Genomic DNA, 16,229 nt, shown 5'->3' with positions numbered 1-16,229 from the left:
ACTATCAATCAGGCGACAGAAGGCACGTAGTAGATTATTTTCAACAGGTTTTTCAGCAATGTTTTAATCATGTTGATCATTTAGAGGCATTGAAGTAGGCTTTACATGGTTAATGTTTAAATGCTTTGGTTTTCTTATTCAAGTTGGTTTTTAATATTTATATAATGCATTATACTGAGCCTTTTACCAGATAAATGCATTTTTACCTTAACACTCATATGGTTTAATACCACATTGTTGACAAGGCTGATATGCATTTCCCCGATATGCATTTGCCTTGCAAATCAGGTCCACAGTAAAGTTAATTTGAATAGGACAATATTTAGAAAACAAATGTATTTACCATATACTTTCAAAACAAATGGTAACACTACAATACAGTTTAATGTATTAACATTAGCTAACTACATTAGTTAACATGAACTAACAATGAAAATACTTCTTTTTTTTCAACATTTGGCCAACTAACACACTAATAAAAATTTGAATGTATTAATATTATTTTGACCTGAGATGACATGTAATTCATAAACACTGTTATAAATGTATTGTTCATTGTTAGTTAATGTCAGTTAATGCATTAATGGAACCTTATTCTGAAGTCAAAAAGTTTCCCAAAAGTTTGTTTCATTTTGGTAATCCATGAAACTGAAACACAAACCAAGAACCAAACAAACAATCCACAGATCACTGCTTCCTTGAGAGCAATCACTCAAAAGTTCTATCACATTGTAAATGATGATGGGTTCTCTTGGTGCTGTCCAACAACAGTTTTGTTTGCTGATATGCACAGCTCAGAGGTCTGCTGAGACGAGCGTCCCAAAATGTACTGTTTCCCCAGGCATCGCAAGTCTTGGAAGAACTGACAAAAGTGGCTCCTGAATTTAACCCCGATGAAGGCGTACAGAATGGGATTCAAGCAACAGTGAAGGTAGGCCACACTCCTGCTGATGGACAAAGTCATCAGAGTCACCTGTTCTTCCTTGCAGTTTCTCTCATTGAACAGTTTACTGGTGTAGACAAGAAGTGTCACGTTGTAAGGCAGATGGCAAAGGACGAACACGAAGACCACAGCCAGGACCACGCGGATCGCCTTGTGCTTCTGAAAGTTTTGAGCTTTGAGTAGAGTCACCATGGTGCACGAGTAGCAGAATATCATGACCATCAATGGCACCAAGAACCCGAGGACCATCTGCATGCTTGGAATAAGGATCTTCATGAGTCTGGCGGTGTTATGCTCCTCAAAGTTAGTGATGCATTCCTTGTTTACCTCCTGGTAATATATAAAAGTAGGCAGAGACAAGATAAAAGCAAGCATCCATATGACCGAGCAGATGAGACGGCTGTACACCTGAGCTTGTGATCGAATTTGAACCGATCGTCTGGCTTGCACGATTGCAATGTAGCGGTCGCCACTGATGCAGGCTAGCAGGAGCGTGCTGCTGTACACGTTGATACTGTAGGCTGCTCTCAGAAACTTACAAGCCCACTGGCCCATGTTCCAATCGTGCTGTTCGTTGTAGATGATCAGTGGAAGGGAGATGACGAAGAGGAGATCCGCCAGCGCCACGTTAACCAGGTAGATATCGGTCATGGTTTTTGCTTTCTTGTAGAAGGCGTACGTTAGGAGGACCAAAACGTTGCCCACCAGGCCGAGTGCGCAAATCAGAGAGTAGATGAATGTTGGGATGGTCACTTGCTGTTCGTTGAACCATGTCATGTTACAAGGTTCCACATCATCATCATCATAATAAAAATAAGATGAGTTATCTGTGTAATCATTCATAACTGTATGGCTGACCTTGAGAGAAAAGAGAGAGATGGATAGAATTAAAACAGACAGATCAAACAGAAGCTCATCCCTTGTGAAAAGAAGTGTACTTGAAAAAAACTGTACTTGCAAATAATCTAATATTAATTAAATAAAAGGCCACTAAGTGTACTTAAAGAGAGTCCACTTTCACAACCTTGTATCTTAAAAAAAAATGCACTTTGTAATAATGTCAAATTAAAAGTCTTACTTTGAATTATGTTTTAATTCACTGTTTTTATTATTATAAAAACATAGGCGGGTTTCACAACACTCAAAGACACCGTACATCAATAAAGAACCACTCACCAAACAAAAGGCCTACCTGCAACTAAACATTACATAAAAGCCTGCCTAAATAGGCTTTTAGGTCTAGATTTAAAAACCACAAGACTTTGACTATTATGAATATCCACCAGTAGAGAATTCCACAAATACGGAGCAGCATAACCAAAAGCTCGTGAACCCATAGAAGTTGTCCGAATGTGTGGAAGTACAAGAGAGAAGTGAAGTGTGGCGACCCATACTCTGGGGTTAAATGCAGGAATTTGTGCTCTGCATTTAACCCATCCAAGTGCGCACACACACACACACTGTGAACACATACCCAGAGCAGTGGGCAGCCAGTGCTGCAGCCCAGGAAGCGGTTGGGGGTTCAGTGCCTTGCTCAAGGGTCTCACCTCAGTCGTGGTATTGAGGGTGGAATAGAGTGATGGTTATTCACTCCCCACACCAACAATTCCTGCCAGACCTGAGACTCAAACCCGCAACCTTCAGGTTACAAGTCCAACTCTCTAACCATTTGGCCACGACTGCACAGGCAGAGGCAGAGGCAGAGGCAGAAGCAGATCGTAAGATAAGTGTAGGAGTATTTATACAAAGGAGATCGGATAAATATGAAGGAGCTAAATTATTAAGTGCCTTGTAAGTAAGTTAAAAGCAAGACCTTAAAATTTACACGATACAGGGAGAGAGATTTGCTCAGATATTGGAGTTTTGGAAATAACTTGTACAGACGCATTATCCATAAAACAAGGAATTATAGTCAGTTTGTGATGTTACTAAAGCGTGTACAAGAATAGCAGTACTCTTTGTTGAGAGCACAGGATGGAGACGACTAATATTTTGTACATGGAAAAATGCAGAACATGTAACATTATTAATATGAGCTTCCAGTGCTGTCCAAGATGACACCCAGACTTTTAACCTGTTTAGATATAGAAACTAGAGAATTGTCAATTGTCATAGACAGACAGCTTGATTTGGCCAGAGTATTTTTTGATCCGACAAGAAGTATTTCGTTTTTTTATTTCTGTTAAGTTTGAGAAAATTACATGAAAACCAGGTTTTTATTTCATCTAAACACTGAACAAGAGAAGACAGGAAAAACAGTGGTAGGTTTAGAAGACAGATAAAGTTGGGTGTCATCAGCGTAACAATGGAATTGAACCCCATATTTCCTAAAAATAAAACCAATTGGTAAAAGATAAATGATAAACAAAAGAGGTCCCAGAACAGAGCCCTGCGGAACACCAGTGGTAACAGGTGTAGAATTGTACAAATTGAGTACAGTCCGTAAGATAGGAACGAAACCAACACAAAGCTTTACCTGTAATTCCAATGGACTTCGATCTACTTAACAGTATGGGGTGTGAGATTGTATTGAATGCTGCACTTAAGTCTAAAAGAATGAGTATTGATAAAAGACCTGAGTCTGCAGCTGCTAACAATAATTACAAATCTTCACAAATGCAGTCTTGACACTGTTCGGACGAAACATTGATTGAAACTGCTCATATAAACAATTAAAGGAGAGATGATCCCGGAGCTGAGATGCAACAATAGTTTCAAGAATGTTTGATAAAAACAGTCAATTAGAAATAGGACGAAAATTCTCAAGATTATTTGAATCTGCCCCTGGTTTCTAGAGAATAGGTGTTATTACAGCAGTTTTTAATACAGGTGGAACAATACCAGAAAGAAGTGAGGCATGTATAATATCAGTGATTTAGTTGTGTGTTTTAATCATCTTTTGTCCTGCTTTTAAGTACACTTCTTTTGAAGTGTTGTTGACTAATACAATACAATTCAATTTCATACAATCTGAATAGAAATTAAATTTAGTTACCATTTTAACCATATTTCAAAGACAACAGAAATAATTATAAAATTATATATTAGCATGTACAGTCCTATTTCAGTTGGTTTAAACAAATCACTCTAAAGTTCAGCTAATTTAATTTTTATATAAAGTATAATACATTTTCATTCAATGGCAAGTAACGTGCAATGTGCAAAGTGTCCGAAAACATTACAATTAGCTTGCACTATTAACATATTTCCGTAATAAGTACTATTTTCAAAAGTATGCTAGAATATTGCCTAAATGCAAGTGTAATAAGGAAGTTATGCAAATATTTCTGCATCATGGCTGTTTCTGTATAGATAGCAGATAAGATAATGATACCACAGTCATCTTTCGAAAAATGAAAGATGTTTGTGTCCTGTTAAAAATGTGTGTCTTGTTTCAGCAGCTTGCTGTACACACTGCCAAACCTACACAGTACTGCAGGTGTATTTCTGCACATTTAAAAGTCTGAACGCATCATTAAAATAACAATATGGAATGGAAAATAAAATGTTTGTTTACATGCACAATTTATATCCAAGCATTAAACAATTATCCAGTAATATAATAGATTGAATTGCACCGACACTAACGGATGAAAACAAAACTTGAACTGAACTGAGCTGAATAATGACGTTTTGTCTTCTGTAGAGCTGCTCATAGTGCAGTTGAATTAATTTTTCAAACTGATTAATTTTACAACATTATTACAAAGTTATTTTCCTGTTTATTCCTGTGAAGCTGCTTTGAAATATTTGTATAAAGCGCTATAGAAATAAATGTGACTTGACATAATTCTAACATTCAGTCAAGTATGTCAAAACTACGAGAAATAAAAGCACGTTTCAGTATTCAAGCATTAAACAATTATCCAGTAATATAATAGATTGAATTGCACCGACACTAACGGATGAAAACAAAACTTGAACTGAACAGAGCTGAATAATGACGTTTTGTCTTCTGTAGAGCTGCTCATAGTGCAGTTGAATTAATTTTTCAAACTGATTAATTTTACAACATTATTACAAAGTTATTTTCCTGTTTATTCCTGTGAAGCTGCTTTGAAATATTTGTATAAAGCGCTATAGAAATAAATGTGACTTGACATAATTCTAACATTCAGTCAAGTATGTCAAAACTACGAGAAATAAAAGCACGTTTTCCACAGTCTACAGCAAACAAATGCACTTTCATCAAATGAACCCAAATGAAAATTTGCCTAAAATGCCTAAAACTTGCAGTGCACCATGCACAGGTGGTACAGTGGAACACCAACAGGATAATATCTGTATTTAAAATACTGTACCTCAAAGCGGCCTCTTCTTTAAAGTCCTTCTTACTGTCTCTTTCTCTGACTGATTTGAGAGGAGAGGAATATTTCAGCAGTTCACATGTGATGCACCTGTTTCAGTGTGGAGTTCCTCTCACTGTGTTCCTTTATGTTTCTATAGACCGGCCCACATGTGAGATCATGCGGTAGGTGTTGTCACAAATACAGTTTTGATCAAATGTCTCTGTTGTTACCCGGTTCCTCTATCTGATGAGGCTTCTTCTTTGATGCCCTTTTTGTCCTCCTACACGGATGAGAAAGCTCATTTGGCATTTTACCACCTACATTGAAAGCTTTGATCTCTCAAATATATATATAATAAAGTTTGAGGGACTGTTCTTTTAAAAACATTACACCAATCTGTCTAATTAAACCTCTGATAGTAGAAAAGACATGGATCAGCTGACCTCAACAAACAAAAACTGAGAAGTAAACAGAGGAACATAGAGAATGGCTGCATTGTCTGTCTGACTGTTCCAAGTGCATCTCTTAGTAAAACTTCAGTGTATTATTATTATTGTTGTTGTTGTTCTTTCCTTGGTTTTAAAAAATATTCTGTACAATTTTTTCTTTTTTCTTTTTTTTACCTTTATTTGTATAGCGCTTTATACAATACTAGTTGTGTCAAAGCAGCTTTACAGTGTTAAACAGGAAAATAGTTTGTCAATAACGCAAATGCAAATGATTTTTCCAGCTAAAGTCAGTTCATTGATGCACTTTTTGTTCCCTAAAGTATGGGTATGATGAATAAATACAATAATTCCTCATAACTTTACCCTGATATTTACAACCATACTCTGATTTGACAGTCCTGCTCTTAAAGTCACATAGCTTTACCATTATGAAACCAAAGTGCTAATGTAAAAAGTAAAAATGTAAAAAAAAAATATATATATATATATAGGCATACTGAAAATTATTTCTGCAGAAATTCCTTTTGCTTATCTTTAGTCAATGAGGCTCGATGACTGTTGTTACAATACCAGGGTAAATTGTTAGGGTGCCAGTTTGATCAGCTCAGGGTTTATGTTGTGTCATTTATTTGTCTGGATCACAGGGCTGACACATGGTGTTTGTGGTCTTTTGTTAACCTGCCCCTCTTGTTACCTTATCATCTCATTAGGGCTCGCTCCAGTTTTAGTTTGTTCGTCATCCTTTATACTCCCCTCTTGTTTTTTTTTTGTCCTGTGCCAGATATAATCTTTGCTCTGACAGTTAACATGGAACTTGTCTGCAGTGAGTTGTGATCTTGTCTTGTTCTCTTGCCTATTATGCAAATTTGGAGATTTGGTTTAATTCTTTATTTTGTTAAAATAAAGAATTAAACCACTCTTGTTTTTTTTAGCTCTTGCCTGGTTAGTTAGTTTTTTTTCTATTTTTTAATTCCTGCAACTGATTCCTCTTCTTTTACCAACATGAAGTAAATTAATGGTTAGGCTTATAAAAATATGTGGGGGAAAAAAAGTTAGAATTGAGTTCACTTTATACAGTTGCATCGTAATAAGCAATGGGTGTTCATGTCAGTATGTGTGTATGCTTATGTAGGCGTCTGACATTTAATCAGGTTATGGTGATAACTTTTGATAAGCACATTTTCTGACCTACAAAACAAATAATAAAGCATTTCATTACATTTTGAACTTGCGTCTTTAGCCAGCCAAGACATCTTCCTGTGTTGTTCTTTCGGGCTCCTATTGTATTCTGCAAGAGATTGCCTTTGGTAAAGGTTTACAAAGTGACATGGCAGAAGGAACGGACACTAGGTTTTACTAATACTCTGACATCCGCTGATTTCTAAATGTGACATGCAAAAAAACAAATAAAATATAAAAACATAAAATATCATTAGATGTTGTTTTCAAGGTTATATAGCTATTGTTACATGCATACTAGACTGGCAGTGGTTAAACAGATGTCAGCAAACAGGAAGATCCACACAGGTAAAATGTCATTAACTCAAACAGACTTTATTAGTAGAAACAAAACAGTGAAGCATGTGAATGATGCTTCAGAATGCAATAGTCCAACATAAACTTGATAACAGTCTTAACCAATGTTCTCCTTTTAAGCTGTGAGCGTGAAGAAATAGAAGAAACAGAAGGCTGCGTCAGAAACTGAAAAAATACTGCCTACGGAGGATGCATTCCAAGGTAGGAAGGCATCAATGCACGTCCGAATCCAAAGTTAGCTTCACTTCCTGTCGCTTGAGATACCTTCATCTGATCGATTTTTGAAGGTAGCATAGATGTATCCTTTGCTGTCTTTGATATCCCACAATCCTGTGCGTTCCATTCCATGACGGTTGAGCTAAAAAATAAAGATGGCGTCTGAAAGTTGCGTTTGGTGGTCAGTTTGTGTGTAAATGTATATTTCTGACTAACTTTTTGCACGTAATCAGTATTATAGTAATTAAATATCCATTTAGTTATCACCAAAACTCGTCTATTTTGTTGTAGATTGGTTTTAACCGTTACGCTGCCTCAGAAGCTTGTCCGAAATCAGTTTCATGAGGTGCCTTCTTGTAAAACCGCTGCCTGCAAAGTCTTTGCCTGATAAGGCAGCGATGCAGCGAGGCAGGTTTTCGGATGCAGCCAATATGCACTTAAAAAAAACTGAGTTGGAAAGCCATTTGATTGAATTGACCGATCGGAAAGCCACGCCCCCCTTAGTTTGTCCGAGTTCGAAACAGTAACTAACAGAGTTGCTAACTGTCTTACAATGACAGCTGTCAGTGTGAAAACCTTGTCCCTATATCTTTTTGATAAATTTTGGACACAGAAGGACCACCGTTCAAGTGGGACTTAAATATGCCATGGAGGGATATATAAAATATTTTAAAATAAATATTGTGGGTATTAATTTTACAGATCACAATGCAAGCGGGAGAAGCCTCATGTTACGTTCATCACAATCACAGATAACAACATCTCGGATCAACACTGTTCATGTATCGCAGGGGATGATTAAATTAATTTAATTAGCAGCTGACACAGAACAGCATTGTTTACATCCAGCTGATAGTCTCCAAAATGGAGCTACAGGGTGATGCGGAGGAGACAAAGAAAAATTTCTTTTGCACACAAGAAGTATTCTCGTAGCTTCATAAAATTAAGGTTGAACCCCTGATGTCACATGGATTATTTTACAGATCTCCTTGCTACGTCTCTGGACTTGGGAACATTTCAGTTGTATTGCTGTCTATGCAGGGTCAGACAGCTCTCAGATTCCATCAAAAATATCTTCATTTGTGTTCTGAAGATGAACGGAGGTCTTACGGGCTTGAAACGACACGAGGGTGAGTAATTAATGACCGAATTTGCATTTTTGGGTGAACTAACCCTTTAACAGGTTTCATAGAAAGAGAATGATGTGCGCCAAATGAGTCTCTGTAGAAATCAAATACTTGAATACACTTAACACGAGAGCCAACGCAAACGCAATGACATGTGAAATAAAACATCATCATGTCTTAAAGAAGAGTGGCTTGATTAAGTGCTGGAAATAGCAGATGATCACAGAACGGTAAAAAAAAAAAAACTCCTAGACATTTTGTCACGTGTATGTTCTGTGTTTCTGTTCTACCTGCCTTGTCCTAGTTTTCCTTTGTTGCTTGATTTGTTAATTAGTTTCCACCTGTGTTCATTAATTATCTTATTAATCCATTGTTTGATTTTGTATAAATAGTCCTGCCTTTCCTCAGTTTGTTTGTCCTGTCTCCGTTGTGTTAAGAGGTTGTTTTCTCCTGTTTCACCATAATTAATTTATTAAAGACTGCCTCCGTTGTACTCCTTCGAGCTCCTTTGCCTGGCAAACCATGACAGAAGACAGGACCAAAACAAAAAAAAAGTAAGCGGCGCCCCTTCTCCCCGTTTTTGTTTTCCCTGTTTTTTCCTTATTTCGCCGCCTTAGCCAGCAGGGATCTCCCCTTCGTGGAGTACACTTGGGAATTCTGCAGGTTCACTGCGGCTAAGGCTTTGGACAACGCCACACTCAACTTGCTGTTCTGGATCGGGGCTAATTACTATCGCCCCGTGTACCTCCCAGACACCACTGGACTTAGGTGGAGGGAAGGGGTCCTCCGGTGTCTGGAGAGCGTCCGGCACCGATTCAGAATCAGCTCGCCATCAAGACCACCGGCCGCCACTGACTTCGCGCTCCTGGACATGGCGCTGCCTCTGGAATTCTCGACTCCTGTCCTCGCCCCGGAATCATCTCCAGAAAGTAAAAAGTCAAGTGGCCAAAATGTCCACCCAATAGAGAAATGTTTTGCTCTGCTAGAAAAAAATATTAGAGGGAACATTGGCTAAACCCCTGGTCAGGTGTACAGTCCAAGGTAATGTAGAAGTACTTTGAGTCTCTTACTTTAGTCACTATTTCTTCCAGAATCTTGTCACTCACAATATGTATCAGTTCATTCTGAGTGTGCTGCCCAAGATAATGAGCATGTGTCTCTCCATCTTTAATTTTGCTGAGATGAGTTTCCATAAGGGGGTCAAATTTTGCCAGTAATTCAACCTCTTTTAAGAAGTTTCCATTGTTTGGTAGGAAGAGTTTGTCTGATGAACCCCTGAATACTAGGTTTCTTTCCTTACATGTCCTTTAAACGTGTAAGGACATCCCACCATCTTTCTTTCAGCCTCCAAAATTGTAATTTGTATCTGGCCAAGAGTCTGTCCCCGACTTAAGTGCAGATCAAGTTCTCTCCACTTAAGCATATTAGGGCCTTTCGCACCGTGAAAGAACTAAATGTACAGTACTAAAGTACTGGGACGATTTTGCGCGAAGGATTTCCCAGTACCATTTAAAGGGTTGCATTCGTGCTGAGAGTGTGTACTAAGAAGTGACGTAAGCCGGTCGACAGCGATGTCATTTGTGCGTGGCGTTCAACAACAACATTAACAACAGGAGGATGGAGGATGCTGTGATCGGAGCTGTGTTTTTTGTTGTGTCTCGTGGGTTTCACAATGGACATGGAAAGTCGACGTATACGCTGTTCTCCATACTTGCGAAATAAGTTGACACAATGTTTACACGGCATTTTAAATCATGGCGGGTGAGGGCGTTTTCATACGCGTTTGGCCAATCAATGTCTACTTACGTCACGATTAGTACCAGTTGTGCTGGTTAGACCCTGCTCCGGAGTAAGAGCTAATTTGGTTCTCGAAAAAGGCAGTCCGGTACTAAAATCGCACCCAGTTCCGGCGGTGCGAAAATGCCAAAGTGGGTAGTTCCACAATTATTTCTGGTACTATGAAAAGGTTCCCGCGGTGCGAAAGGCCCTATAGTTTGTGTTCAGGACTACCCTCATGGTGTTTTAGGATGGCATTGATATTCGACCAGTCAGTCAAACATTCCTTTATTATTTTGTAGTAATTTGTAGAAAAGAGCTTACAACAAAAACAGGCCTGGCTCCAGATATTAGATGAAGGGTGGGCCAAGTGATATTCCAGTTGGGTGTGTGTGTGGGGAGGGGGGATTAGAGATCTTGTTCTCTAATACAAGATCTATATAATATACATATATAGATATATATCTTGTATTGATTTGGGAACTTTAGATTTGATTTAAAAAATATGCAGGTCTTATAAAATAACTATTTATATCACTATAATATTTACATTGTTTTGAAAATAATACTGTTATGTTAAGTAGTATTCGAATAAATAAGCTTGTATGACTAACATTTAAGATGCAAGTTAAATTTTACAATTCTTGATTTCAATTTCAATAAAATAGCAAAAACTACAAGCCTAAAAAAATATAAAGTTTGATCATTATTAGACATGTGAAGAGTCAATAAAATAAGTGCTAATAAACAAATTACAAGCATCAGCACAAAAAAATAAATAGAACAAAGATACAAATTAAACACTGCTTTAAGTTTTTTAGGTTTGTAGGTGTTCAGGTAGAGAAATGGAATAATCTAATGTAAAATTACACCGCATGGTTGTCAGTGTATAAATTAAATGTATATCAATCCTTGTTAAAGCTAAAGTGTATTCAGTCAAGAGCAGTGAGGGATTTTTCTCTCTCTCTATTTTCTTTTTTTTTCTTGGATTAACATCTAGGATACCAACAGCAGGTGGTAAATTAAGCGTGGGCACTTTAAGAGACAATACATGGATCCAGTATAATGATACATATCAGATTGCTTTTTAAACTGTTTACGTTCACTTAAGACATAATTAACTGTTTGAGGATACTCCCCAAGATGGGTATTTTGACTTAACTTTGTGTATCTGTCTGTTCAAGCGCAATAAAATGTGAAAGATAACTTAATTTTGTGATCGTGCGTTCGAGTGTTTGTGTGTTTGTTCATGTGTAAAAGGCTTAAAAACACATTCAAATGATAAACTTTCATGACAGATTTATCACTGGACTGATCGGGCAAAGACAATTCTGTCAACTGTCGCAAGTAACTTTCACACTGACGCTGGGGGGCCATGGTGGGCCAACCCTCTGATTGGGTGCTGGGAGCCAGGCCTGAACAATAAAAATAGCATTGTTTTTGGCGGAGTATGAATGCCAGCTCCTGGGAATATTTTCCCCATTTGACAGCTGTCTCTGTAATAAGCCTGAATGGAACCCTCTTCTGAGCTTGTCTTTAAGAAAAATCCAGTCCTGGTTTGAATAACTTCTGGTTGTGCTAGTACTGAGGCTGCTTGTACGTCACCTGGGTCTGTGTTAGTACTTGGTGAAGACGGCTGCACTTGTGGAATATATTCATTAATCTTGATTCATTATAATACATAGAATTATGTCTATCCATAAGAGAAAAGTATTCTACTATTATGTATTTGGCTGTGCGCATGAGAATGCAGTGTGCTTAGAACAAAGTGACCTATTTTTGTCACTATCAAAATAGGTCACTATTTTGATATCGATACCAATACCAAGAGGACTATGTTGAGGACTTTATTGGACTGGCTCATTTAACACCTTTTGACCAGGTATGCTTGATATTTTTTTGTGGTGGGCTATCTGAGCCGCTCAGCTCACTCATGCCTTTGCATAATCCTCACTGGACTCTGGAGTTTTACATCGATATGGCCCTCCAACTGAGTGGCTCTGCATTTGCTGTGGAGGAGGAACACGGCACTCCTGCAGTATCTGCCACTCCAGAGCCTGGTCCCGCTATGGCTACCAGTTCAGAGTCTCTTCACAAAATGGCCGCGATTCCAGAGTCTTGTCCCGTCACAGCAGCCGTTCTAGAGTCTCGTCCCATCATGGTCGCTATTCCAGAGTCTCGTCCCGTCATGCTGCAGAACCTCCTGAGGCAGTGGCATCCATTCCAGTCCCCTAATCCACTCCCAAGCCTGCTCCAGTCCCAGTGTTTAGTAAGGCGTACGCTCACGAGCCCGCTCCTAATCAGATTCAATGATCTATGCTAAGCTGCAACTAAAAGTGCTACCGCCAGACCCGGAGATCGGCTGAATGGATTCGAAAATGGTAAAACTCAACTGTTTAACTCTAGGGGAGTTGGAAAATGAGCCCATTTTCAAAAATAGTGGAGTGTTCATTTTAAGAGTCAACCACGTCTACCTAAAATGGCTCGTTCTAACACGCCCTCACATGTCTACGTCACGATGTGGGAAGATTTGCATAACGCTGCCCAAATGTTCACGCAAAGAAAGAAGGCGTAACTTTGATTCTCGCTGTTGTATTGTTGTTGCCGTGAACAAGATGCTGTGTGTTTTGTTGTGAAAGTGAAACTACTTTGTTTGGCTTCCAAAAGAGGACACAATTAGAAAACAGTGGTTAAGTTGTATTTACAACACTGTTCCAGAACAGTTCAACCCAAATATTCAGATGTGTGCAGCACATTTTATGGAGGACTGTCTCGTCGCGCAAAGACTTTCACCATTGGCTCTGACTTCAGCCAATTGTTATTGACTTAAATTGCAAAATAAAACTTTATAAGTTAAACAACATGTTTCTAATTAATCTAAAATAAAATATGCAATATAAATAAATATTCTCCGTGAGAGCAGAGCCCAAAGCTCATGGCCAGTGGTGTTCGGACTGGAGTTTGAACCTCTGCTTAATGATATAAATGCGAATTACCCACGAGCCGTCTCAGCGCAGCGCAGGGGAAAGATTTTACTCTATGGCTTTGTTCTAAGCAACGGGGGTGTCCCGGGGCTCGAAATTCGCCCAAAGCTCATGGCCAGTGGTGTTCGGACCGAACTTTGAACCTCTGCTTAATAAACGGGAATCACCCATGGAATTGCCAATCCCACCGTGCAGTCAATTTCACTGGTTAAGGTTAGGGTCAGGTGTGGGGTAGGTTTAAGGGTTGGATTTTTTTGTAGTATAGTGTAGGAAATCAACACAGAGGCCGAGGTATTCGCCCAATCACAACGCACTGTGGATAGCTGGCCTATCACAGCACACCTCGCTTTTCAGACCGATGAGCTTTGTAAAAATCGACGCGTTTCAGAAAGGAGGGGCATAGAGGAGAAACAATGTACAGTATGTGGAAAATGTGTTTTTTTTACCTTAAACCGCATAAACACATTTCATTACACCAAATACACAACATAATGTTCTTTTTAGCAGCATCATATGATCCCTTTAACACTTTTAAAAGTTACGTTGTATTATGAGGTCTATGTTGATGTTGAAGAAAAAAAACAACATTTGCAATGTATTAGTTTAGTTCTGTATGTCATACTATAACCTGGCTCAACTTGTAAAATGTAATTCTGTGTCTGTCAAAGTCTGTTGCAGCACTGAGAAGAAATGTGGGAAAGCTCCCTTCCAACTTCACAGTGTAGCGAGAACAAGACATAACAACAGTGTCCATCAAATAAATGTTTTTATTTTGTGTGTGAGACTACCTATGAGTTTGAAAGTGTTAGGCTCAGAATGACTCTTGACAAAATCGTTGCATACAAAACTCTTCGTAACATGTGTCCACAACTTGCATACAAGTTCATGACCCTTAATGAGGTGAAAGAATTTCAAGGAGAGGAAAAAAAGAAATTAACCAGTATTTCAGACAACTCAAAAGTCAAAATGGGTCAAATTGACCCATGACATTATAGGAGGGTTAATCAGCCAAAATAATCACAATCACCTGTGTGGGTTTATCATGGTGTCTTTTTGTTGACGTAGAGTAGAGCTTACCATAGGGTGACCATACGTGGCATTTTGCCAGGACGCGTCCTGGCCAGGATTTCTAGATTGCCTAAAATATCTAGGTTTTGGCTTTGTTTGCGTGTGCAGACCGATCGGTGTATGACATCAAAATATCTCGAGAGCATTTTGAAAATATAAGGAACCGTTTGTATGGTATTTTGATGTATGGTATTTGATTTTTGACCGATCGGTCTGCACACGCAAACAAAGCCAAAACCTAGATATTTTAGGCAATATAGAAATCCTGGCCAGGACATGTCCTGGGAAAATGGCACGTATGGTCACCCTAGCTTACCATTCTGTAGAAAAGGTGCCAAAAATTGAATGTTGCTACCACAGGAACCACAAAAGCATCCAATATGTCCAGCCAATTCGAGCCCACAATATGGACAATACATAACCTGGGAGAGGAACAGTGTGACTTACACTCTTAAAAATAAAGGTGCTTCAAAAGGTTCTTTAAGCGATGCCATAAAAGAACCATTTTTGGTTCCACAAAGAAGCATTCGGTCAAAGGTTCTTTAAAGAACCATCTCTTTCTTACCTTTTTATAATCTGAAGAACCTTCTTTCGTCACAAAGTGCATGTTTTCTTACCGGAAAAAAAAATAGCCACCTCAACTGAGTGCATTCCTTTTGTATGCACATTTTACAATTTTATGAGCATCTTTTTTTTTTTTCTTTTTCAATATCCCAAACTTTTTATTAAAAATATGTGTATGGAGACAGCTTGTCACACTTCACGTCAGATGAAGATTCAAAATAATTCAAAGTTATTTTGCACAAACAATACCAGACACAAAAAGAAGAGTGCACAACTTAAATACACAGTGATGAAGAGCTAATAACGAACAGCTGTGATGACGCAGTTAGTGTCCACTAAGATAAAGGAAAAAGGAAACTGACTGTGAACAAACTAAAAGTCCATGAAACTGAAACCAAGAGAGACTGAACTAAACACATAACTGTGACACAGCTCATGTCAGTGAACGGTTCAAGACATTGAAAACAACAATTTCTGATTGTTCTTCACACAAAGCTTTTATATGGCTTTAGAACACTTGAAATTTAGCTCATATGGACTACAGTTATAGGGTTTAATATAACCCAGCGAAAGCATCCAATATGTCCAGCCAATTCGAGCCCACAATATGGACAATACATAACCTGGGAGAGGAACAGTGTGACTTACACTCTTAAAAATAAAGGTGCTTCAAAAGGTTCTTTAAGCGATGCCATAAAAGAACCATTTTTGGTTCCACAAAGAAGCATTCGGTCAAAGGTTCTTTAAAGAACCATCTCTTTCTTACCTTTTTATAATCTGAAGAACCTTCTTTCGTCACAAAGAAGCTTTTGTAAACAGAAAGGTTCTTCAGATGTTAAAGGTTCTTTATGGAACCATTTAGACAAAAAGGTTCTTCTATGGCATCATGAAGCACCTTTATTTTTAAGAGTGTAGTGCTAAAAGAAACTAAGCAGATGCCTGTGAATAAAGACCTTTTCATAGCAGTTTCACAGCAGAGGAAAAATGCAAGAGAAGCCCTTATGATTACTCAATCATGTATTGAGCATATGAATTCACAAAAGTTATTCTCACTGCAATGGAAATATAGCTCAAAGTCAATGGGACAGAGAAATATGCTCTTTTCTGTAATTGTAGCTTCATAAAGTTATCTAACTAGTATCCTCCAATCAGGGTATACTTTAAGCATCGAAATGAAGGTAATTTATTTGTTAACTGATTTAAAAAAAATATATATATATATATATATATATATATATATATATATATAAAATTTTTTTATTTTTCTTATCAGAAAA

The 16,229-nt window shown here is 38.1% G+C and overlaps 1 protein-coding gene across 1 annotated transcript; it reads right to left on the bottom strand.

The window, feature by feature from the left end:
- Nucleotides 1-724: 724 nt before the first annotated feature.
- Nucleotides 725-5,319, bottom strand: LOC107589789 (C-C chemokine receptor type 6-like). The gene is made up of 2 exons (XM_016278316.1): nt 5,245-5,319; nt 725-1,801 (listed from the first exon to the last, which is right to left on the bottom strand). The coding sequence occupies exon 2, from the start codon at nt 1,784-1,786 to the stop codon at nt 725-727; it is 1,062 nt and encodes a 353-aa protein (XP_016133802.1). The 5' UTR covers nt 1,787-1,801; nt 5,245-5,319.
- Between the last annotated feature and the right edge of the window lie 10,910 nt (nt 5,320-16,229).

Source organism: Sinocyclocheilus grahami, unplaced genomic scaffold, assembly GCF_001515645.1.
Source record: "Sinocyclocheilus grahami isolate Dianchi unplaced genomic scaffold, SAMN03320097.WGS_v1.1 scaffold120.1, whole genome shotgun sequence".
NCBI lineage: Eukaryota > Metazoa > Chordata > Actinopteri > Cypriniformes > Cyprinidae > Sinocyclocheilus > Sinocyclocheilus grahami.
This window is presented reverse-complemented; position numbering and strand designations above follow the sequence as displayed.

Coding starts and splice junctions, on each gene's coding strand:
- LOC107589789 (XM_016278316.1), bottom strand. CDS start 1,786: ATGAATGATTACACAGATAACTCATCTTATTTTTATTATGATGATGAT.